This window comes from Squalius cephalus, assembly GCF_949319135.1.
Source record: "Squalius cephalus genome assembly, chromosome: 15".
NCBI classification, from domain to species: Eukaryota; Metazoa; Chordata; class Actinopteri; order Cypriniformes; family Leuciscidae; genus Squalius; species Squalius cephalus.
Window position 1 is genome coordinate 31455511 of NC_137136.1, and position 26124 is coordinate 31481634.

Consider the following 26124-nt stretch of genomic DNA (forward strand, 5'->3'; position numbering starts at 1 on the left):
AAGGTTTTTGTAATGATGCTGTTTGACCATGGAAGTCTTGCTGGTTAAACTTTGTTGTAGCAGCACACTAGCATCACTGAGTGAATGAAAGTAATTTTCTAAAGCTTGTGATAAATGATACCGATTGATTCTCCTTTGCATGTTTATCAAGGCTTATCTGAACCAACCTTCCACTTAACCTAACTCTGATTTCAGACCACCCTGTGCAGCCTATGATATTGATTTATGAGGCCCGTCTGTGACTGGCCTCCCAGTGAGTTAGATTAACCCCTGTGATGGACAGCTTTGTGTATCAACAATCCATAAAGCAAGATTAATTAAGTCTCAGCTCAAACTGAAAGATTCTTCTGTCATATTCTAACTAATGATATGCTAAATAAATAAAGGGGGCAGAAATGCTCCACTTTACCTATTAAACCAATGGGTGTGGGTGCTGTCAGAGCACCCTGACAATACCCTTTCCTAATCTGACCTCAATATGGCAGACAGACGGTGTATACTGGTGTCCTTCTGCTGGTGGATTAACTCGTATCCAAAGCAGTGAGAGTGCTGGCTCTCTTGAAGTGTACTTATGTGTTTCCTAATAATCATAAATTAGCGCTCTCTGTCTAGGTGAGCTTGTGCGGTAATCATTATAGTGGTCTCTCTAATTAACGAGGAGAGCAGTGTGGTAACCCACTAGAAAGATAAGAGTGTTTGATGATAATTCATAGATACAAAGTCAATGCATAAATGCAAAATATGTATAAACTGTTTTTAGTCCAATTGATTGGTTGTATTTTATTTTACAGTACGTGCACTTACGTGTAATTACAGTGTATGTACCTAAGAAAGTACTTGTTAATATAAATATTAATATAAATAAACTACATGGGTTCAGGTTAGGTTCAGGGGTAGGTTCAGGGTTAGTACTTAGTTATTACCCAGTTATTGCGATAGTATGTTACATAGTATGTACATGGGAAACAGGACTGTAAAATAAATTGCTACCAATTGATTTTATACTGATTATATGTTGATATAGAATCTAAAAGTTTATACTACAAAAGGGATGAATAACAAATTATACTTTTATTTAACTTTAGTAGAGGGTTTTAGTAATTGCCAATGAATATATAATATGAAAAAAAAAAAAATAGATACTTACAGTACAGTAGCAGCAGTCACAAACAGCAGCAAATGAACTAATTACAACCAAATCCTTGCAAGCTGTTTCTATCCATACCACATTTGTGCCAAAATCCCCCTCAGTGCATAGCATCACTGTCTCCCTGCATCCAAAAGCAGCTGGCGGTTTCAGTGAGAAAGTTTGAATGAGCCCACCATGAGCTGAAAGCGGTGGCGGTTGTGGCGGTTGGGGTCTTGGTGGTGCATACTTACCCCTGTTCATAGAGTAGGACAAACGGCTAACCGAACAATTCCACAAGTTCCTCCGTCATTATTCAAACAGGAGAACAAAAAACCTGTCTTCTCTCAGCATCCTTTGAGAGGCCTTCCTTTCCAGCGGGAGCGACGTATAAACATGCGAAACCTTCACATTCACTTGCTCAAACAGGACCTCACTTACTCACAAATCCCGGTTTAAGCACACACACACTTTATGCAAGATGACCCATGCTTTTCCGTCGCCCACAGCCACAAGCAAACAATGTCCCTCTCTCCCTCCGGCTGCCCCCTCCCGTCAGCGGTATTCTCTCTCTCTTGCCTTTGTTGTGCACACTCCGATAGAGGAATTCCTTGGTGAAGCAAATGATGGGACATTCAGCGGTTAAGAAAAGTTCCTTAAATCCTGTGTATCCAGGTCCAGACTCCTACATATTCCCCATCTGGTGATTTTGGTAGAGTTAAGGCAGGTCCGTAAGTCGGCAGCCTGTTGTGTGAACTCTTGTGCCAGACATTTAGAAAGAGGAGCAGTCCCTTCACCTCCCTCTTTCCCTCCCAGCACTAGCCCCTCCCCCAGCTCCTCTTTTGGCTCACAAACTCCGCTTCTAATGAAAACGAGGTGGATAAAAAAGCTTTCTAAAGACCCCCAGGCTGCTCCCGAACATTCACATGTTAAGTGACAGCTGCCTCCAGCCCCTCGCTCTCGTTCTTCCCTCCCTCTCCGCAGCAAGTGCAGGGCAAACCGAGGCGGGCTACAAAAGGAGCCAACCATCCCGCACACAAAACCCCCATGACTATTCAAAGCCCCCGCCACAGCTACAAAGACGACTAATTACTGTAAGACATCTCTGATTACTTTTCAAGTCACTTTCAGTCCTGAAATTGCCAAACAAACAGAGAACAGCAGAGAAAGCAATAGAGTGGAGGACTCGTGGGAGTTTCATGGGAGTTACGTGATGCTGAATCTCCACTTTCTGCTCCATTGCTGCTTGAGAATAGAAGCTCCTATCACCTCTATGTCTAGGTGTCAAATCTCAAATAATCCTTCTGATTGGTTCCCATGGGGGAAGAGAGGGAGAGTGAGGACAGGTGTGTATAGCAGGTGCAATGAGGACAGGGGAGGGGGGAGAGACTCAGGTGTATAACAAACACACAGTTCTCTCATTCTTTTGCCACACAAAAAGACTCTACCCAACACCTGCGCTCTTACTTGGCCTTATCCTTCATCTCACACAAAAAACACTCAATTGCTCAATAGAACAGGAAACTAACATATGGGAGAGAAAATTGAAGTCCTTGTGATGCCACTGTCAATTTACACACTGTGCCCTCGAAACATATTTGGACACTTAAACCACACTTCAAAATGCATGATGTCATTGCAATAGATACGAAATGCCAAATCCAGTAGCATTTTTATCAAATACAATATATCAAGCCCAGCTTTCATGCAATTTTTTTAGACACACACACACACGCACGTGCATGTTTTGTGGAGACTTTCCATTTTGATTTTTGTACTGTCCAAACTGTATATTATATCCCCGTACACTAACCTTACCCCTAAACCTACCCATCACAGAAAACTTTCTGCATTTTTACATTTTCAAAAAATATTAGTTAGTGATTTATAAGCTGTTTTCCTGTTAGCCAAAAATGTCCCCACAAGAAAAGGATTTTGGATATTGCCAATCTTTGAGGGGATATTTTCCCCCATAATGTAGGATTTACCAGGCCAGGACCAGTAAAATGTCCTCACTAGTTGGTTGTCATAATATTTCACTATATAAGTGAGGACATTTGGGCCTCACAATTATAGCCAAACCTACACACACAGACACACAAACAAACTTACAATGTGTTTCTACACCATTGATAATAATATGGGTAATGCTAGACAGTGAAAGGACTTGGATTGCTAATCTAGCAATTATAGCTAGGTATTATAGCACTGAGCAGAGTTCCTCCTGTTTACACCTGGTATTAAGAAGTGTTTTGGTCGATTGGATCACATGGTAGACGACTGAGACAGATACCCGTTTACACCTGGTGTTTTAATCCGTCTCTTTTGTCAACTTTCAAACACTTCTGTCCTAATTTCTTCGAGGGGAGGGTCTGTGGCCGGGTAAATTTATTGGTTTTTCAGATCTTTCAATCTAATAAGCTAACGCAATTTACATATGAACATGACCAGAGAAAACAGAAAACAGAAAACAGAAAATTATCACCGAATACAGTGTAAGAATGTGGGTCTTTGAGAATGCTTGACCTTGAGCATAAAGAGCTGGGGCGACGGTACGGTGTGGGTCATCAGAGTGGACCCCACCCACGTAGCAGGAGAACCAGTGTCCACAGAACAGGGAAGTGGAATGGGGAAGAGTGGGAAATAAAGATGAAAGCTCGCAGAAGAGCGGCAGAGTGCACACATCCACTTTATGATGATGAATGAGTCCCTCTAATTCAGAGGGGACCTGCAGAAGAGGGGATGACACGGCCACTACACTAACCACAGCACTTAAATTATTAACCCCAGCCCATCCCCCTATTGAGACAGCCAGGAAAATAAATCAGACAAAAGGAGGAGACGAAGAAAAAAGAGGAGCAACAATGCCTGTCACCCTGACTGTCCTGGGAAAGGGAATTCAGTGGTGTGATCCCATGAGGTCAAGATGTTTAACCTGACCAGGCTCTTAAACAGAGACAGGGCATCAATGTCGGTCCTGAGTTATGGTCCTTAAACAGACCATTCTGAAATTCTTTTTGTGATGTATGTGAATTCACATGGCAAGAACTTTTTTGGGTAGCAAATTGTTGGGTAGCAATGTGCAATCCTGCCCTGATCAATACAGTACTTATCTTATATGCTATGTGTAACATTAGACATGTATGACATCACAATATGTATTAATGTACAAAAGATTTCTACTACAAATAATTGCTGTTCTTTTGAACTTTCTATTCATCATCAAAGAATCTTGGAAAATCATGGTTTGCACAAAGATTTCTACATCACAACATTGCTAATAATGAGAAATATTTCTTGAGCAGCAAATCAGCATATTAGAATGATTTCTGAAGGATCATGTAACACTGAACTATGAACTATGTTATGAAATAAAGGAAGAATAAAGCATGAAGGTTCCCCCCAACACCACCCCTAAACCTACCCATCACTGGGGCATATGCATATTGTACAAAAACATGCAAATGCGATTATACAAATTCATTCGAATTAGCCACCATTTCGCCAAAACTTAAAATAGTTACAAATTGCCTTGAGATTGTGTTGATAGATCCATCCATAAATGTATTATTGATCTATGTGAACAGATAATTCCAATGTAGTAATTCTGAGAAAGAACCAAAGAGAGAGTGACGTAAGCGTCGTGTCAACACTTGGCACTGCCGCCATTATATACCCAATCTGACACCTGATCCAGCCTCCCTGATCACTCAAAGGGAAAATCAAATTGTCCTCTCATTGACCATCTCGTTTACCCAGTGTGTGAATCATATGATAACGTTGGTCAGGGAGTTGACTGTATTTAAGTTATTCACTCCTATGGCAATGTCAGTCTTACAATCTACAAACGAATGTATTCTGCAGTTCGCATGCGATGATGTATATAGCCTATTGTGCACAATGGACTGTAAAGACTATATAAAATCTCTGATATGAGTAATAATTCACTTCAGATCTTTTGTCTGCCTGGCAGACTGCTGCATATGTGAAATGAATGAGGCTTGTATGTTAAGAGAGTAGCAGATGAATCAGCGTAATGCCAAATGGGTTGCAGATGTGCCCAAATTTGATCACAGGTCCCCTGTGTGTAAATACCCAGAGAGCCTTAAAGTGGATTAATCCAACAGACATGTTCTCCTCCCCCACCGTTCCTGCTTTCAAATCAAATAACACACAATGGCTCCTCCAGTATATAATTAGCACCTCAGCGGACATATCACACCCTGTTTTTGAGGCTGTCCGTGAGCCTGATGATCAATGGAAAACTACAGAAGGATCTCCTTTGGGCAGCAAAATCAAAGTGTCATTCCACAAACACAGTGATCTGTCACCAGAGCGTTCACTTCCAAAAACAGACTGATGATGACCGGCTCAATGTGAAGAGCTTCCTTGCTGGGATATTGAAAATTAAACCATCACAGGGGATTAAAAACAAGGGGTGACAAAAGAAGCTGACAGAAAGAATGTTTGACATTTATTTAACGTAGTAAGACTAAAGTAATGCTATCCTTTTGAAAAGGTAGTAAGCCTCAAGCTACAAACAAAGTTCCTACTGTCACGAAACGGTTGTAGTATAAAATGCATGAAGACAAGAAAATCACAGGAATTGTCTTTAATTCCAACTCACTTACAGGAATGCTCAGGGAAACTGAATCACAACCATATTACCATAGACAACAATGGACAAAGACAGGAACTCAGGATATCAATAGACAGGAACTAATGAGATAATTAACAAGACAACAGGTGAATGGAACGACTAATCAAACAAACCAAACTAGGCCAAACAGGCAATTTAGGGAGACAGAACCAATACACAAAGAAAAATAGCCAAAACAGAACATAACTGTAACAGTAGCTCCCCCTCCCGGAAGGCATGTCCTCACGCCGTAAAGAGTCCATCTAGGGAGGGAGGGCGGGGGCTCTGGCAGAGGATAGGGAGCCAGGGACGATGACAGGAGACAAGACCAGGGTGGAGAAGATGGTGGGAGGAGCCAGGGTGGAGACAGGAGCGGAAGGAGTCTGGTGGAAATACCGAGTCCAGCCAAGACGATGCCCCACAGCGGAGTCGAGGGAGAGAGCCATGGTGTAGAACTCCTTGTCGAGGCCATTGGGACTACGGATGGAGACAGAGCCGATGGAGGGGGAACCCAGAGCGTAGACAGAGTGCCGATAGATAGGCACGAGACCGCAGAATTCGGAGGCCATTACGGAACCTTAGCGACAACTCCCTGAGGTAGAACCAGGGTACCAGAGGGCTAAGGTGGAGCCGGAGGGACTGAAGGCAGAGGCGGAGCCGGAGGGAGGGTGGAGCCACACAGAGCCATAGGGGTGGAGAGATGGCGCTCGGTGGATGGCTCACAAGTCCGTGGCATAAGCTAGGCGACGTCCAAACAAGGTGAAGCCGGAGGGTCGAGGGAGCAAGGTGGAGCCAAGGTAGGGAGGAGCCAAGGAGAAGGAGTCAAGACAATAGGCCCAGGGAACGGAGCTCATTATGACAACATTGTCATCTGTACGCAAAAAAACGTACAAAAAGAAAAAAACATTTCCATTTTTTTGGACCACGTTGTCGTGCAAATGTACCCTCAATCTTAACCTGCTATGATGAGAGGACAAAATTGTAAAACTACTTTAAATAACAGCATACTACATACGTCAACACCAAACAATTGTATTTTGCATTAAAAGTACACATTTTCCTTAAAGGGATAGTTCACCTGAAAAAAAGAAATAAAAAAAGAAAATTCTGTTTTTATTTACTCACCCTCATGTCCTTCGAAACATGTATGACTTTCTCTCTTCTGTGGAACACAAAAGAAGATATTTTGAAATGAGGGCCAGTAAATGATGACTGAATTTTCATTTTTAGATGAACTGTCCCTTTAAGGCATTGATTACTCATAGACAGACAGATATTTCACACTGATGATATGCACTAATATGAATAATATAATAATTTCATAATGAACAAAGAAATTACATTTTCTGTCAGAACTTCAAAATATGGTTTTATTTGTTAATATTAGTTTGGTCATGACAACTCTCTGAGTGTTTGGCATGGTAATGCTTGTGACAATGTTGATATGTTTGGTCTTGGCAGAATTAGTACAGGACTTGCTACTGACAATACAGACATGATACACTGCTGTGAGCAAGTAAGACATGCTGTTACTGTACAATATAACATACATGAATTACCTGTAGCAGATCTATAGGTTTATAGATATAGAGGTTTTCTGAAAGCGCACTGAAACTGCTACAGCAAAAGCTGACCAAGTATTTGAAGGTTGAGCAGTGAGCTCATTGGCTACTGATACAGCAGGAACCAATCAGCTGTACCCTTATTGAGAGTAATGTGATTCCAAGAAGATTGAGTGAAAGGACCGATCAGCCTGAGTTTCACAACAGAACTTTGTATTTAACAACATTTAGTTAAATTAAACTAGCAATCAAATATAGTTCAAAATCATTTATCAATCTTAGTTAATGTTAATTACAACATTTATACTGGTAACTTGAATTGAAAATTTTCTATTATCTGTATAATAATTCTGCATTCTGTATCTGTTATTAATGTTTGATGTACATGAGTTGTATTTTTATTGACAAAGATTAATAAATAACAAATATATTGTTCATTGTTAGATTATGTTAATGAATGTATTTACTAGCGTTAACTAATGGGACCTTATTATAAAGTGTTACAAATTTTCTTTCAACAGTGTATGAATGTTAACATTGTTTGTGCACTTGTCCAAAGTAGTTTATGTAGTCAATTTACAACAATAGTCTATTTACTTAAACATGAATTGCAAATTTCAATCAACCTGCATTTTAAAAATTCTTTATGCAAGTACAAGAGTGCTCTGCCTTCGGAAGTTCTAGATGAGCCAGTATGTTTCTCAGAGGAGGAGGGGAACTGATGTTAGCGCGCTGTGATTAAGGGTACAGACGAAAAAAAGGAGACCACGCTGTGCTGTAACCCTTCACCCTGCTCCATCACGGCTCTGTTTGCAGGTTATGTGTGTGAGGCTCATTTGAGATGCAGAGCTAGCCACAGGCTCAGGATAAAGAGAGACACAGACACACAAAGACTTTAGCGTTAGCAGGAAGCAATGAATGAGACCCTGGGCAAGAATCAAACCAAAGGGGATGCATTTTTTGTAGTGATGCACCTTCTTTTTTTTTACCGAAACACCAAAGTTAAATTTTCAATTTAGATGAAAAATAAAACCGAAAATAAAGTTTTGTAATTAAATTTGAGTGACTGGGTACCTGAACTTGTTATGCTCTTCAGCCTGTCATGTACTCAGGTGATAAACTAAAACTTTCATTGTAAAGTTCTTCGGCAAACAAGATGCCTCTCGAATTTTCAACTGAACAAATTTTACATATTGCTATTTTAGCATCATATTTTTGATCACTCATCCACAAAGCTGACATGTTTACCTGATGTAGCTTAATATGTAGTTAAATACGTCATTGGAGAAGCGCGAAGAGTCAATCAATGATTTTGGCCCTTTATAAATATAAATATAAATATTTGGTCGCTGAAATTTTAGTGCATCACTATTTAATTTAATTTAATTAAATTCTTTAATTTTTAATTAAATGTTTTAATAAAAAAAATTTTTTAAATGTTTTATTTTTATTTATTTAATTTAATTTAATTCTATTTTATTTATTTGCTTGCATTACCCTGGTTAATAATTGTGAAACTGCAGTGTAATTTTGTGTTTTTTTATATATAGAAATGTAACAATCAAAGAAAAAAGATTCAGTAACACTTTATTTTGATAGTCTACTTCAGACATCCTACTAACTATAAGTAACTTTACAATTATGTAAACTTATTCTACTAACCTGATCCCAAACCTAACAGTCTACTAATACTCTAATGAGAGTTACTTGACATGAAGTTGCAAAGTTACTTATAGTTAGTGGAACGTCTAAAGTGGACTATCAAAATAAAGTGTAACCAACGATTCTTCACATTTATGGATCTCAGAATTGTGTTTGCTAAGACAAGTGGCATTATTACTATTATCCATACTCGTACTGACAGCTAAAACTTAAGGTAACTCCTTAGGAAGCATTTGTGATCCAGACATGAATGATTCCTTAAATCATGTGTCTTATTAAGGAGAGATGAGCTGTTACTTTAATAAGTGATCAGACGCACCATTTTCACCTGCAAAGTAAAAATCCCAACAACATACTTGCAATAATCCCATAACTTACACTGAAGGAGGAATCTGAGTCATATCTAAAGATCAGAAGCAACTGCATAACATCATGCTAAAACCAAATCAGAACACCTTAGCAACTGCATAGCAACACCCTGGCAACCAGCATCATGGCAGCAAGGTTTGAAGGGGCAAGAAGAGAATAGTTAAAAAAAAAGATGCTTGTGTTCCTCTGTAGACATTAAGTATAAAAATAGACCAGAGGAATGGCAGTGGACGGCTCAATTACTGTTGATGTAAGTGAGACAGTGAAGAGATAAAACAGAGAGACGAGTGTAACAACTTTTCTATTGTGGAAAGATAAGAGAACTCCCACTGTAAGATTCCTGTGTTTTTCTCCGGTTCGTCACTGTCTCATCTGAGTCTAATGTGCTTTCAGAGTGCTCTCTCATGTGTGCACGGGGCCCCAACACAAACCTGCGCCCCACTCTCCTCAACCAGCCTTAACACAAAAGAGTTCTCCTCTGAGGAGCTGCACCTCTCTCTCTCTCTCTCTCTCTCCTCGCCCGCAGGGATCTGGGATTTATGGCTATAGCTCAAGCATATTCTTTGAGCATATTTGATAGGGATTCTTACCCGAGCACCATGGGGACAGTGTGTTACAAGCATCAGATTACCGCCTTTGATCAGCTTTATTCTCATCACAGAGATTTTTCCATCAAAAAGGGCCCTTGCCCACTCAATTACCACTGAACAAAGAGGTCTGCCATATTCCGGATGTCCTCAGGAACAATGTTCAAGGTTTTTTTTTAGTTTTTTTGCAGGTGGTCATGTTACAGTATACAGTATATGGAAGCTTGTTCCTGGAATAATCATTTTTTTAAAAGTTAATTGCGACTTTTTTCTCGCAATTGTGAGTTTATATCTTCTAATTTGGAATTTTTCTTGCAATTGTGAGGTTATAAATTGCAATTCTGACTCTTTTCTTTGAATTGTGAGATATAAACTAGCAATTGCGACAAAAAAGTAGAGAAATGAGGGGAACAATTTATTTTTTGGTCGCAGAAACAAGCTTGTGATAAGAAAATTTCCTACATAAAAAAAGGTTAAATGAAAAATAAAAATAAAATGATTGGTTCTTACTGTATATATCCACATTCTCACATATTGTTTTTTTAGTGTTAGTTAAAAGGATTTGTAGTCTTAAATCTAAAAACACAGGTAGCATGGCCTAAATGTCTCTCCACTTCACTGAACTTTACTGTCCAACCCCGTACAATATGATGTCATGAGAAATGAGATGCAATACTGTACTTCACAAGACAAAAGGGTGAAAACCCTGGGTGAAGACGATTAAAACTGGTCTCAATAGTGGCACAAAAGAAACTTGAGATTATTTAAAATTTAAATAAAAATCTGTAGAATAACGAGGAACAGAAGAGAGTGAAATAATGATCATGAAATGTGGGTAAATGGTGGACATAAACAGACATTTTTAGAATTTCATGAAGAAGAAAAAAGTCAGAAATGTTATTTTTGGTTTTGCACTTAAATACAAGTGAATGAGTAACGGTGATCATGTGACTCAAGCACAAGATTTTATTTTTGAACATACTCAAATCCCGCTGGAGATTTTGATCATCAGGTTTATTATCAGGAATGCAAATCGTTCACTTGAATGTTTCATGTTTTCCATTAGATTAGAAAATAATTCAAAAATAGAAGCAATTTCAGAAGTGTTCTCAGATGTTCTTGACCCCAGTGTATGCGAGAAACTCACAGCAGGATCCAAAGGAGGCAGTCTCATCTCCATGGCCTTGAGCCAGTGTCGCAAGGCCCTGATCTGCCCTCTGAACTCACTCTGCCACTGACTCCACTCCTCTGAATCCATCCTGTGAGAGAAAATACGAGAACACATTTACACTTCACTTATACCGTGGAAAGTAGATAGATGAATGTTCAGAGTGAGCAGAGTTTAAATATAAGCTATGCGTTTCACATGTTTTGGTCACTCACTACATCATTCCCAGACTTCCATTTGTGGTACTTGAGAGTATCCATTATTCTTAAATGTAAATCTTAACCATAAAGAAGGAGTGGATGAGTCCTCGTGTTTGACTGGTAGTGTACAGTGTTTTTTTTTATTTGGATATTGTTGTCTATTTTGTTGACTGTTTACTAGGATCGTGGTCCTTGATACTCAGGAAGAAGCTCCAGCTCCAGCCCCCACACAAGATGTTTGGGTGAGCATTTCCCACACACAGCCTTCTGCGTCTATACCTGTGGCTGAGAATTATTCCCAGATGCTAAGGAAAGCCTGGAATCATCCAAAAGCTGCACCCCGGTTTAAAGCAGGTTATAGGCGGTTCGTTAAATTAAATTATGCCCTGAGAGCATTATGGGGAACATGCCTTGATTGCCTTCAGTGGAGCGCGAGATTACAGCCTTAACCACTTTGGGGTCCGATAGGGTTAAGGACAACCCTCATTGTACTGGTAAAAAGTGTCAGAAGACTGATTGGTTAATGTGCCAAGGGGCAGCCCAATTAGGAAATGCTTTGGCAATAGTTTTGGTTGCTTTGAGGAAAGTTGTCAATACAGAGCAACGTGATGTTATGAATTTGATTGACACAGCACTCATCACGCACTCACAGCTTACCAGGGATATTGGAGCATCAATGTCTTCAGCAATTTTAGCCTGAAGACAGATCTGGTTAGCTCAGACATCTTTGCCTGAGACTTTTAGGAAGGAACTTACTGACGTAGAAGATCGACCTATTTGCGACTACCGAGACAACCCATTGCGATCTATGTTGTTCCCTGAACATCCAGGGAGGTCCTTTGGGGATAGATGTACTGTATCAAGAATGGCCGGAAGAGTTATTGTTCACTTTTCCTCCCCTATCTTTGATTCCCCTGGTGCTCAGAAGAGTAGCAGTGGGTCATCACAAAGTTTTACTTGTGGCCCTAAAGTGACCAAATTAACATTGGTTTCCAGCCTTTGTACGTTTGGTCCAAGGTCACCTTTGGCCATTACTGAAGAAAGTCAATCTCTCTTAAGTGGAGGACCAAATCTGGCACCCGAGACCAGAGACTGTGGGTATTGGCCTTTGCTCAGCCCCTCTCTAAAGACTTAGATGAAGCTGCATGGAGGACAATAATAGTTCTAAGGCACCCTCTATGTGGAGTAACTACTCTAGCAAGTGGCGAATTAATTGCAACACCAGTTTGTTTTTTGTTTTCTTCAATCATTGTTGGATTTGGGGATATAAGTTAATACCATAAAGGTCTACATTGCAGCCATCTCCCACTTTCACGCGTTAGTGGATAGTGTAAGTACTGACAAACACCCTTTGGTGTCTCGATTCCTTAAGGGTGCACACCATTTACGCCCAGGGAGAGTTATGAGATCACCTGCTTGGGACCTTACTATTGTCTTACACTCACTGGCCAAAGCACCTTTTGAAGCTTTGGAACAAGTCGATCTCAAGTTCTTGAGATGTAAGACAATCTGCCTCCTGGCGATATGTTCAGCCAAGAGAGTTAGTGAATTGCACTCTTTATCAGTCAGTCAGTGAAGAGTGCTTGAGATGGGAGGCGGAAAAAACAGGGTTTTTCTCTGGCCAAATTCGTCATTCCTTCACAAGGTACAGGGTTGGATAATTCTTCTCTATGTCCTATTAGAGCATTGCACACATACACTGAGTGCACTCGACAGTTGTGGCAGTCACAGACACCAACAACTCTTATGCTTTGACAAGAAATGTGCAGGCAAGCCTGTGTCTAAGCCACAATTATCTCAGTGGATAGTGGATACAATGTCACAAGCTTATTCCAACCAGAATCGACCTATCCCTGGTGATCTGGTTGCTCACTCTACCAGGAGCATGGCTACTTCCTGGGCGGCCATCAAGGGGGTAGCACTCTCAGACATCTGTGCTGCAGCCTCTTGGAGTACTCCAAGATTTTATAGGATTAATGTAACAAACCCGAATTCTTTGGGATCCGCTGTTTTATCTGTAGCTAAATTGCCAGGAGAGGGAAAAGATACTAGTCCCTCGAGACCCTGCTGGTATAAGTCATCCGTAGTGAGGGTCTAAGTGAGGTCGTAAGTTATGTCTATAACTATGGATTTATGAGACCAAGCGATGACCGTCACCATCCCCTGTCACTCAGGATGAGCGTTCCAGGCAAGAGGATGGTTGGTTCATCCAGATGTTATATAGCCAACCCCTAAGTCAGTTACCTGATATTGTTGATATTAGGTCTCGAAGATAGGCGGAAGAATGGCATCATTCAGGATACTCTACATTCTCTATCATCATGAAAGTTTTTTTATTTGCATGCATTTTAAAGCAATATCAGTTTAAACTTCTCATGGTTTTCTGAGCACACACACCTGAAGCCCGCACACAGAAAGCTGGCTGTCAGACAGCGTGTCCCGTGAGTATTAAACAAATTTCTCTTTCACGTCTTATTGCACTTAAACTGTCAAATACACACAAGGTAATGTCAAAAACACACAAAGTACACAAACACAGTCTGTTGTGTCTGTGAATGTAAACAGCAAGTAAAGAAATCGCATGTGTATATTAGATCTGTGTATTAAAGCGACAGCAGTTTACAGCAGTACCTACTGCTATATGCTGTTAAAGGTCCCGTTCTATGTGATCCCATGTTTCAAACTTTAGTTAGTGTGTAATGTTGTTGTTAGAGTATAAATAATATCTGTAAAATTATAAAGCTCAAAGTTCAATGCCAAGCGAGATATTTTATTTAACAGAAGTTGACTACAAAAAACGGCTGGATTGGACTACACCCCTCTACTTCCTTCTTTAGTGATGTCACTAGAACCGTAACCTCCGCCCACAGGAACACAGGCGTATTGATGGCGAAATGTCAACAGACGTGGTTGATGTTTATCTATAATCGGATACCGCAAAAGTTTAATTCGAAGTTGTTAGTTTGCTCTGTCCATTTCACCACGGACTGTTTTTCTAACCTGGGATAATATCAAGCAGACTTCTCTCAGCGTTTCATACTGACGAAGGGGGCGATTTCAACTATATTCCAGCAAGCGGTAAGTAGTGATTTAATATGGAAGTAGCGATCACTCTTCACATCGTTCGTTTCTCTTAGTAGGATGAAAATAATCGTACTTAAACTGTGATTAATATACAGAAAGCGATCAAAGAACAATCGCCCAAGCTGTCAATCACACAGCGCGAGTTTATCTGGACTCTTGCCAAAACTCGTTATGAAATCAATGACGCTGTTACACTGCACAACGAATCTCTTACTGTATTTATATACCTCGTTTGCATTGGTGAAATCATTAGTGAGAGTGCAGAAACTGCGTTGCAATGATAAGATCTTCATTCACGCGATCAACAGACTGTTATCTGCTCAATGCTCATCACTGCAACCTTTTATGTGATGGGAATAGATCTAAATACTTAAAAAACTTCTCACGATTCGTTAATCCAGATAGCTGTAATAGTAAAAACGTATAATAGCTGTAATAGTAAAAGTTTTCCAGATAGTTCCACATGTAATGCCAGATATTTCATATGCAAGCATGTCAGCCAATCACAGCAGAGGGCGTTTACACTGAAGTCTCACAGCAGACACGCCCCTTCAAACAGAGTGTTCAAACCAGGGAATGAAATCAGGCTAGGAAATATGCCTTTTATTTCTAAATTATAACAATTTTTGATCTAAAAAACATACTAACATTATAAGGGCACCCCTGGAAACATTATTAAATAATAAAAATAATCCATGGAATGGGACCTTTAATATGAATCAAACAACAATAGAAAAACAAAATCACTCACTGCTCTTGATTGAATAACTTTAATAAGAATACATTTCTTACTTGAATGCTGCTGTTAAATGCTCTGGCGAGGAGATAAACATGGCGGACATGTGGACAGCGAACTTAGGTGAGGAGCCAAGCTAATAGGGCAGATTTCGTGCCAGTCATGGGCGGGGCCTATTAAAATGTGATGTCACATTGGAGCACATTCCTGAACGGCTTATTTTGAGACACTAGGTATGTTGGTGGCTAGCTAGGGTGGTTGTGTACACACAGCAGACACATAAATATGTTCAAAAACAATATAAAAGTGAATTTTGCATTATAGGTCCCCTTTAAATAATGAGTCAATGCATCATCAATCCTTCTTTCAAAACGTGTTTTTTTTTCTAGACCTGTAGGGATGGTTTTTGCAGGAAATTGTGCACATACATCACTCGCCCAAGTCACGTCATATCCGTAAATAGAGAAAAGTTGCTCATATGTCATAACAAATCGGGTCCTTCATTATTAAATTGGGTCTCTATCAATGATCACTTAATATCTGTAAAGTTTAAAATATGTATAGCTTACTATATAGTGCATAAAACAAATTGAACGTAATTTCTTTCTGATAAACTGTTCATTAATATTATTATTAGTAAAAATAGACTATTAAGTTGATAATTGAACATCATTACATTCTTTTTATAATTGAAATATTTGGACGTTAAACACTTAACATGTAATTACATTAAAAATGATTTTGGTCCTGCATGGACAAAAAAAGAGAGAAAAAAGGCCAAGCCCAAAATGGCTAAACACTAAGCTTTTTGTCTTACCCAGAAATTGGTCAGGAAATTAGCAGTATTTAAGCAAATGTACTACTTAAATAGCCATTGCTGTCTCGGAAAAAAAAAAAACATTAAATGCAGAATAAAGTTTTTGTCAGAACATGGGAAGTTATGTGTGGAATGATGAAACAGGAGTTGCATGATGATGCTCCAGAGCGTTGTCTTCGAAAATCTGTGGAGAAATATAATAATATGCATCTCTACCACAGTGAAGCATGGAGGAAGAGACTGTGTCATTGTGTGAGAAGCCTTTTTAGCTGCTGACATTGGTGAGCGACTTCACTGTGAAAAGTCATTTAATGCTTTGGAGTACAGGAGAATATTGCAGAATGGCTTGATTGCCACAAATCACACGTTATTACCTAAAGAGGAATGATCAGATGTTATTTTTCAACAAGACAATGCTACTGCCCAAATTGCAAAGACAACCAAAAAGTGGCTTGAGAACAAGTCCATCAGGCTCATGTTTTGGCCTGGTCAGAGTAATGATTTGAACCCTATAGTGAATATTTGGACGAACTGGGAGACATTTTTCAACTACTCATGAATCCATCAACATTGAGTGAAACAACAATGACACTTCTTCATGTAAAAAGCTGTATGCAGATTTACCCACACGGGGGTAAACATTTAAAGAAAACAAAGGGGAAGGCTATTCTGTGCTAAGTTACTTTATCTACAGCATTTGTGCAATTGTTGCTAATTTCCTGAGCCTTGATTTATGAGAAGACCATTAAAAGACCACTAAATATTTTGCCATTTTTGGCCTAGCCCATTTTTTATTTTTTATAACTACTAAGTACTAACATTTACTGTGTACATACATGTTTTTACATTGTACTTACATATATATATATATATATATATATATATATATATATATATATATATATATATTTTTTTTTTTTTTTTTTTTAAATCCATAATATAATATAATATAATATAATATAGACATGACCTAAAAATATATGGGGTTTATTATTAAATTAAAATATAAAATTGGAAATGAACATTGTGTTTAGTTTACCCATGTTGTCTGCCCTTCGGTGCAGCGGATTCCTGAAACAGATGGACACCAAACACACGCTTATTACATGCACATATTTATTATATTGACTTCACGAGTGTAAATCTACCTCTGTTGATCTGAAAACATACCGTAGAGCTGTCATCATGTGGAGAAAGGCACGGCACGGACACAGTTAATGCAGGGACACCAGAGAGGCTGTCGGTAGCATAATGGCAGAAAGGCAGTCCATCCATTAATGTGTCCCCCTCTGGGTTCGGTCTTTCAGCCTACAGATTTAACATAACGCCGTCTGAGCCTGTCATTCAACTTCCCTACCACCAGAGGACACCATGCACGGAATACTGGCTGTTTCTCTAATCAGTATCATCATCTGCATTATATTTCCTGCTTGTATGTTTAAGTAGTCTAGTGATTATTCATCTTTGTTCTTCAATTGCTTGCTTTGTAAAAGTATTTTGATACATGATTACTTATAGATTACTTATTTAGCAGTTATTTGCTGGAATGTCATGGTGAATTATGACAATTAATGAAAACACAAACTCTACAAGACGAGAACTGATCTTTCCAAAATATATTTATTTACACTTAAGTATTGTGTTATTTTTAAAAACTCATTTTATTATTACCAGTATCTCTTAAGGAAATAGTTCATCCACCAGTTACGTAGTATTTCATACATCTTTTACTCATATATAATCTTCCATATATTGGTAATAATTCAAAATTCTATTCTTCATCTTTTCAGAACATGTTTTATAGCAAGTTAGTGAAACATGCAAACATATTTTACATATACAACATCAAAAAAAAAAAAAAAAGGAAAGAAAGAAAGAAATATAAAGAAAAAAAGTCAAGTACTTTCAAAAGTCACAACCGTATAATAATATAAAAACAAGCAAAGAAATACATGGGAGGCAACAAGTGACTTAAACAAATTTTTGTCACAGGAAATGTAAAAAACAAAAACAAATGAGCCTAAATACATTCAGTCAATCATGCAATCTGTATTTATCTGTATTATGTAAATGTGTAATCTTCTGGAGAGGTGCAACACAAGGGTATGTGTAGTGTATCTAATGCATTAAGTCAAGTGTTTTATTTTTAAAACATATTTTGGTGCTAGAAACAATGTAGGCAGTAGAACTTAGAGATTCTACATAAAAAGTCCACATTAATGGATCCAATTCTTTTGTTGTATTGAATTATTTTGTGTAAACTCCAAAGTCCAGCTCCCAGTGATATCCAAGGCAAACTTCAAGGTAGCCCTAGCCTCTAGTGTCTTCATGCAAATGGCAGATGCAATGGAAGAAGGAAACCCTCAGTAAGGATCTAAAAACATTAAAAATATACTATGAAGCAACAAAATGACAAAAAAACGCAACAAAATAGGTGAATGAAGGGAAACTAAAATATACTTGGTACAATGCAAAAACAAACCCTCATCGAGAGGTAGTGAATGTGAACGTATAATAAACTACCTGGATGTCTAAGGATGTGGGCTGCTGATGAGCATCATTTATCTTGTGATCCAAGACCAAATGTGTGGCATCATCAAGTCCATATCTAGTAACTGATGATCTCTGTGGGAGGAAAAACATGACAAAACACAAACTATAAATGACACAAGCACATCTATTATATGGCTGAAAGCTGTCAATAAATCCTTAGGAAAAGCAAACATATGACATTCAGTTCATTAAAGCAGCTGCTCAAGATAGCAGAAAGATCATCTATCTGTTTAAAAAAGCACAGTGACAGAACAGAGTAAGAAAGGCTTTGAGACAATAAAAAGAATTTAGAAAAGTAAAAACAGCGTGGTCATTACGAGACGGCTGAAATAAATGCAAATTGAGTTCAACTTACAATATATTTCATCCAGATCTGTCCAGATGTTATGAGTGAGGAATGGATCAGACACCTGAGACATCTGAAATCTTCAATGGATAACACATCAGTGGAGGACTGACAGTGAATCTGGGCCTTGAGGACTCATTAACTGTCAGTCAGGAGCAATGAGTTCTTTTGTAAAGGACTTTGGAGAGGGACTGGATCCAGTAAATGAAAAATGGACTTTCATAACAGAAAGCTCCAGTTTTAGGGGACATGAATATTGGCTTGTTGCACAAGAGGATTGCTCCTCCTTTAGTGTTTATGCATAGGTATAGTGTTTTGTTTTTACATTCCATGAAAACAAGCTGCAACTTTTATTTGCTCTAATATATATCTTTTAAATCTATACAAATATGTAAAAATAACCACACTCTTTGTTAATCTAATTTCTTTTTTGTAAAACTTGGTATATTTTCTGGTACATTATCCATAAACCGAAGTATTGAAAGAATTTTCTAAAATAATAAGTAGAAATATAGACTCAATATAAGCAACATTAAATACAGTCTAATCCGAGTTGGATTTTTAGAAAAATCTCCAAAATGCTGAAAGTAACTTGTAGTATGTTAACATCTCTTGAATTTAGATGCTGTATTTAAGTATAAAATAAGAACATAAAAATACCACTTTCAAAATACATAAGATGTCTGTATAAACTGAAAAATACCTAAATGAAATAACTTGAACTATGAATAAAGCTAACCAGGTAATTAATAGTTTGTAAGCATCCAAACTACATAAAATGGAAACTTAACCATTGCCAGAAAAAAAATTATACTGGTAGTTTTTGGAATGCATTTTCCTATACCAAACACATGCAAAGCGGAAAAAAAGTCATTCTTTTTTGTCTAATTAATCTCTGTGTATTATGTAACTGTAGTGTATAGAGTCAGCATTGATATGAAAGCTACAGGACCACGTGGGGTCCAGCTTTAAAATCTGCGGTTGTAATTGGAGGAAGTATATGATGATGATGAGAAGTTCAAGCTGAATCCAGAGCCAGTAGCATCAATGCTGCCTCTTCTTGAACCTGACCTAGAGCCTGTTCTGGACCCAGTCCGAGATCCAGAGGCAGATGCAGCACCACTGACATTGTAGGGACTGTAGAGACCTTTACTGGATGTTGATGAAGCTTCCAGAAGCCTAAGGCCTGATCCCTCTTCAACCATGCTTCTGTCCATGGCATCTTTGTAGGAGATCTTCAGTTTGGTTTTGGGACATGTAAGATATTTTGTGTAACCACTCACATCTCTGAGCTTTTGGGCTGTACGACCATCAATAGAACCTTTCCTGATTGCCTCCTCTAAGGAGATACGTGCCTCAGCCTCTGGCTCAATAAGGCCACCGGTAAGATACTGCACCTCCAGGAAACGCTGTCCTGCCTCATAATAAAGCCAGCCTTTCTTGAGAGCCTGAGCAGCAGACATTTTGACTTTAGTGCGAGGATCGTCAAATCCATGGAAAGCTTTCTGGGCTAAGTTGAGTCTGTCAACCATTATCTTATCTATAAGACCCTTCTCTGTCGCTTCAGCAACTGGGAATTTATCTCCAGTAGTTGGGTCTATTATGCCACCAGTACAAGCTTGTGCCTCCAACAGTCTCTGGCCAGTTATAGAATCCACTAAGTTCCTACGCATGGCTTCAGTGACTGAAACTTTTTCTAGGCTGTCTGTATCAAGTATTCCAGCCACAGGACCTGTTTCCTCAGATGGATCATTCCATACAGTTGCAGGAGTTTTGATGGAAGGTATGGGGCTCATTGGATAAGAGGAGGTGGATCCAAAGGAAGAGGATCGGGAACGGAAACCACTCATGTTTCCAGATAACATATCAGCAAATTCTGTGATAGAAAGGGTGCCGGAGCGGTACTGCTCGATTGCACTCTGGTCAATAAGGCCTCTTGCAATAGCGTCATCAATGTCATACTGTCGACCTGATCTTCGGTCAATGAGTATAGACTTTTCAACCCCTTCTGATGATGTCACTGTGATTTCTTCCCATTCACACTCTTGCTCTGAAAGTTCAAGGTAAGTCTGATGGTCAATTAGCCCTTTGCGGTAGGCTTCATACACAGACATCTCTTTGCCTGAATCGGGATCTACAATGACAACTCTGCGTTTGCGAACGGAGGATTTGGTAGAAGACTGTTTCTCGCGTTTCTTTTCTTTAAGAAGCAAGAGCACAAGACCTGTGTCTGGGTCTACAATACATCTTTCCATCAGCTGCAGGTAGGTCAGATTTTCTTCTGTGTTCGGGTCAAAGAAGCCCTTGGTGTCATCCCCTGGGTCACTGAGGATATCGTTCATTTCCTCATCGAAAAACCCTCGGTTGTAGGCAACTTCGACTGGCAAGCGGTGACTCTGCTCTGGGTCAATAATTCCTCCAGTAGCAATCTGGGCCTCAAGAAGACGAATTCCATGGTCTCTCAAAATCAGGCCCTTTTTCATTGCCTGGAAAAGTGAGATCATTTTGCCTGTATAAGGATCTCTATAGCCAGTTACAGCCCTCTCAGCAGACAGGAGCTTGTCTTTGAACTCTGGGCCGACAATTCCCATCTTAACTGATTCATTTACTGTTAACTTGAGGTTCTTGATAGGGTCAATGATATAACCTGTGGCTGCTTGTGCTTCCAGCAACTCAAAAGCAGTACCTGGCCTGATCATGTTCTTTTTCATGGCTTGGTAGATAGATAGACGGTCTTTAGTAGACTCCACATGCACACCAGCAATACAGCTTGAGCCCTCAAGATAATTCCGCAATCTTTTGCTCACCTCCTCCACTGATAGTAGCCCCTCATTAAGTTCGCTGACTGTTTGTTCATCAATGATTTTTGAGCGATATAACTCCTCTATTGTTATTTCTTTTCTGAGACCTTTGAAGAGCAGCCTTCTGTCTGCTAGAGACAACAGATATAGCCCATCTTTGTCAACCTTGCATCTTTTCAAAAGCTGAGCATATGAAAGCTTTTCATCAGTTAATGGATCAACGTATCCTTTAACCTCATCGGACAGCTTTTCATTTGTCTCTTTGTTAATATATCCACGTTGTGTGGCAATCTCTGTTGGCAGGTGGAAGTTATATTCTGGATCAATAATACCACCTGTTGCTGTTTGAGCTTCAAGCAGTCTTAGGGCATAGTCCTCGGACACAAGCTCCTTTTTCATTGCTTGGAAGAGGGAGACAACCTTTCCACTATATGGATCCTTATAGCCAGTGACTGCTCTCTCTGCAGACAAGAGCTTATCATGAATTTCTGGGCCCACTACACCTTTGCGCACTGCTTCATCTACAGTGAGCATTTCATTCCTGACAGGATCAATGATGAATCCAGTGGCTGCTTGAGCCTCCAAGAGACCAATTGCAATGTCTGGCTTCATCATCTCTCTCTTCATTGCTTGATAAATGCTGATTTTGGAATTTGAATCAGTCACCACACCAGAAACACTGCCAGTTCCATACAAGTACTGCTTAACACTCTGCATCTCCATGACATCACGCATAGTCTTTTTCTCTTTCTTCAACAGGTTGTAGGTCTCAAGGTCAATGATGCGGGCATTGTAGAGATCTTCAATAGTAATTTGACGTCTTCTTGTGCTGCCCGTCTGGATGTTCCCCCCTTTAATAATTTCTCTCTGCTCCAGAATCTCAATTATAATGATTATCATCCGTTCCTTTGTTATGTTGCCAGAACGATATTCTTCCAGAAGCTGAGCCCTTTGCTCCTCAGGTAGTAGATTTGAATTCATGACATCCCAGAGAGACATAGAGCCCTGACCTTCAATGGGTAGATCAACCTGGGTAGTAGTTAGATCACTCTGAGTTTGTTCTTCACTGTAAAGGTATGTCTTCTCCACAACTGTTGGGGCCTGTGGTTTGGAGAGCTTTAGTAGATTTAATCCTGTGTCAGGATCTGCCATACACTTGTCTTTTAACTGTTTGTATGATATGTTCTCATCAGATGCAGGGTCAGAGAAGTACTTGCTTTCAGCAATGCTGCTGGCCAGCTGTTTGGTAACATAGCCACGTTGAATAGCAATTTCAACAGGAATACGATGACTGTTTACTGGATCAATAACTCCACCTGCGGCCAACTGTGCCTCCAAGAGTGGCATGGCATGTTCTTTGAGGATAAGGTCTTTCTCCATGGCTTGATACAGGGAGATCTTATTGCCAGTGAATGGGTCTTTATATCCAGTGACAGCTTTTTCAGCAGAGAGAAGTTTCTCATGAAGCTCCGGACCAACAAGGCCTGCTTTAACTGCATCATCCACAGTAAGACATTCATTTCTTGATGGATCCACAATGAATCCTGTGGCAGCTTGAGCTTCAAGCAAAGCAATACCTGTGTTTTGTCTGAGGAATTTCTTTCTCATTGCTTGGTAGATGCTGACTTTCTCTTTTGTAGGCTCTAGATAAACTCCAGCAATGCTCTCAGAGCCTTGGAGATACTTGTTGACTGAGGTGTTTTTGCTTACCTCTTTTGGAGTCTTTTTACCTTGTTCCAGCGAATCATAGGTAGGCTTGTCAATGATTTTGGAGTCAAATAATGACTTGGCAGGGACTGGTGCCCTAAGTCCCTTAAAGTACCCCTCTTCTTGTTTCTTGGTATCTTTCTCAGTGACAATTACAATTAAAATCTTTGTAATCTTCTCAATTGTCATTTTCCCAGATCTGTATTGCCTTATTAAGTCAAGTCTTTGCTCCTCAGTGAGATAATCCGAGTTAATGAGCTCCCATATGGTAACTTTTCTCCCTTTAAAATGTCCACTCTGAACTTCAACAGTTGCCTGAGTCATTGAGTCTTTGGTCTGGTCATCAGTATATTTCAACTCCTCCTTGGCATTGATGGCTTGCTCAGACAAAGGAAGAAGCTGAAGACCAGTCTTTTTGTCAGTGACACATCTTTTATACAGCTGCAGATAAGTGACATATTCCTGAGTGTTTGGGTCAAAGTATCCTTTAACGTCATCAGTTGGGCTGGCCAAAATCTTGTGGGTTGCATCATCAAAACTGCCCTTCATGCAGGCAATGTCATGCGGAATACGGTGACTTTGAACAGGATCAACGATGCCTCCGGTTGCCAGTTGTGCGTCAAGCAGCCGAAATCCCTGGTCCTTCATGATCAGATCTTTCTTCATAGCCTCAAACAGAGAAATTGTTTTTCCAGTGTAAGGATCTTTGTAGCCTGTGACAGCTCTCTCTGCAGACAGTAGTTTTTCATGAAGCTCTGGGCCGACAACACCTGCTTTTACAGCCTCATCTACTGTAAGTTTTTGGTTTTTAATAGGATCTATGACATATCCTGTAGCAGCTTGTGCTTCCAAGAGATTAAGGGCAGGCCCAGGTCTCATCATGTCCCTTTTCATGGCATCATATAAGGACATTGTTTGTTTGGTTGAGTCAATAATTACTCCTGCAATGCAGTTAGTGCCTTTCAAGGCATTGCGCACATGCTCCATCTCAGACACATCTTTTACCAGCAGTTGTCCTTTCTGCAACTTGTTATAGAGGTCTTTGTCAATAACTTTGGATTCAAGAAGTTTTGTAGCAGGTACAGGTGCTCTCAGGCCTTCGAAGGCAAGCTCATTCTTTTTCTCTTTTTCCTCTGCCACAGTTAGAACAATTCTGATGATCTTTTCAACTGTAATTTTTCCAGTTTTGTACTGACGGATAAGATCTTTTTTCTGGTCCTCAGTGAAGTACTCTGAGTTTATAATTTCCCAGATGGTCACAGTCTTTCCTTTAAACCTTCCAAATGGCACAGACACAGTTGTCTTGTCAAAGACATCCCTTGTTTCCTCATCTGTGAATATTCTGGCATTTAGAGCAGCCTCCTCAGAGATGGGCAAAAGAAGCAGTCCTGTTTCTGGATCAGTGACACACCTTTCTATTAGCTGGTGGTAGGTCAGATTTTCTTGGGTGTTTGGATCATAGAATCCTTTGACATCATCTGTTGGATTTTGCAGCATTTTATTGGTGGCTGCATCAAACTGACCCTGCTTATAGGCCATTTCAGTTGGCACACGATGACTGTTGACTGGATCAATAATGCCACCTGTTGCTATCTGAGCCTCAAGCAATCTGATGGCATGATCCTCCCCAATGAGACCCTTCTTCATTGCTTCAAAGAGGGAGATCTTTGCCTCTGTGTATGGATCCTTGTAACCAGTGACAGCTCTCTCTGCAGACAGCATCTTGTTGTGAAGTTCAGGTCCAATTAGACCCTCTTTAACTGCTTCATTGACAGAGAGTTTCTTGTTTTTAATTGGGTCAATTATGTATCCAGAAGCGGCCTGTGCCTCCAGCAGGACTAGCCCTGTCCCAGGAGCAATCTTCTTCTCCTTGATGGCTTGATAGATGGGCATTTTTTGATTTGGATGAACAAGCAGGCCACCAATGCAGTTATTGCCCTTAAGAACGGTTTTAAGTTTTTCTGTCTTGCTGAGTTCTTGGGTTGTGGTGTCACCACTCTGGAGCTTATCATAATCCATTTTGCTTAAAAGTCCTATGTCAAAAAGTCTACTTGCAGGTACTTTCTCACGAATCCCATCGAAAGATAATGCAGAGAAACCATTTGGGCCGTCAGCTTCATCAGAAATACTTTGACCATTGAGGACTTTTTTGTATTCGGTCTGGATGTGAATCTCTTGGGTGAGTTTCTGAGCAACCTCAAGCTGCTGAAGTTTCTCACGCAGTTGCTGGTTTTCCTCAGCAAGCATTCTTTCTTGTTCAAGCTTTTTCCTCTCAAGTTCTTGCATCTCTTTCTGCTTGTTGAGCATCTCTTTTTCAGCTGCTTTCTGTTTCATCAGAGCAGAATCCATAGTGGCCTTAAGTTTAATCTTTTCGTCCTCCATTTGTTTTCTTTGACGTTCCTGTTCATCTTTCAGGGCTTTTGACTTTTTGACCTCTTCTTCAAATTGGCTCTCTAACCTCTTCTTTTCATCCTCAATTTGTTTTTCCTTCTTCAAAAGCATCTCCTTTTCTGACATAAATGTCTGCTGAAGAATAGTTTTCTCCTGTTTAATTTGTTCTTGCTGAGCATTCGCCATCTGTAAAAGAAGAAACCATGAACAACGTTAAAACAATGCTGAAAAACATTTGGACAAATAATTTTCAATGATGTAAATGTCAATTTTAAGATTAATGAGAAATCATTATGGATTATAATTAAATAAAGGAACATATTTGTAAAAAAAAAAAGCAATGTTAGTTTTCAGAAAGAGGGTTAACAATGACATA

General features: G+C 39.5%; 2 protein-coding genes across 2 annotated transcripts in view; both read right to left on the minus strand.

Annotated features, from left to right (window-relative positions):
- The window catches only part of macf1b (microtubule actin crosslinking factor 1b), a 55260-nt gene extending 37888 nt beyond the window's left edge, over positions 1-17372 (minus strand). The window contains exons 1-3 of the mRNA XM_079894186.1: positions 17121-17372; positions 16990-17021; positions 11093-11204 (exon numbers count right to left, since the gene is read on the minus strand). Of these exons, the coding sequence (XP_079750312.1) occupies positions 11093-11204; positions 16990-17021; positions 17121-17225 (249 nt within the window). The 5' untranslated portion in view covers positions 17226-17372. The remainder of the gene's footprint in view (positions 1-11092; positions 11205-16989; positions 17022-17120) is intronic.
- Positions 17373-17551: 179 nt separating this feature from the next.
- Positions 17552-26124, minus strand: part of plecb (plectin b) — an 89503-nt gene continuing 80930 nt past the window's right edge. Inside the window, 4 exon segments of the mRNA XM_079894184.1 lie at positions 17552-18324; positions 18474-18575; positions 18859-19822; positions 19824-25934. Of these exon segments, the coding sequence (XP_079750310.1) occupies positions 19793-19822; positions 19824-25934 (6141 nt within the window). The 3' untranslated portion in view covers positions 17552-18324; positions 18474-18575; positions 18859-19792.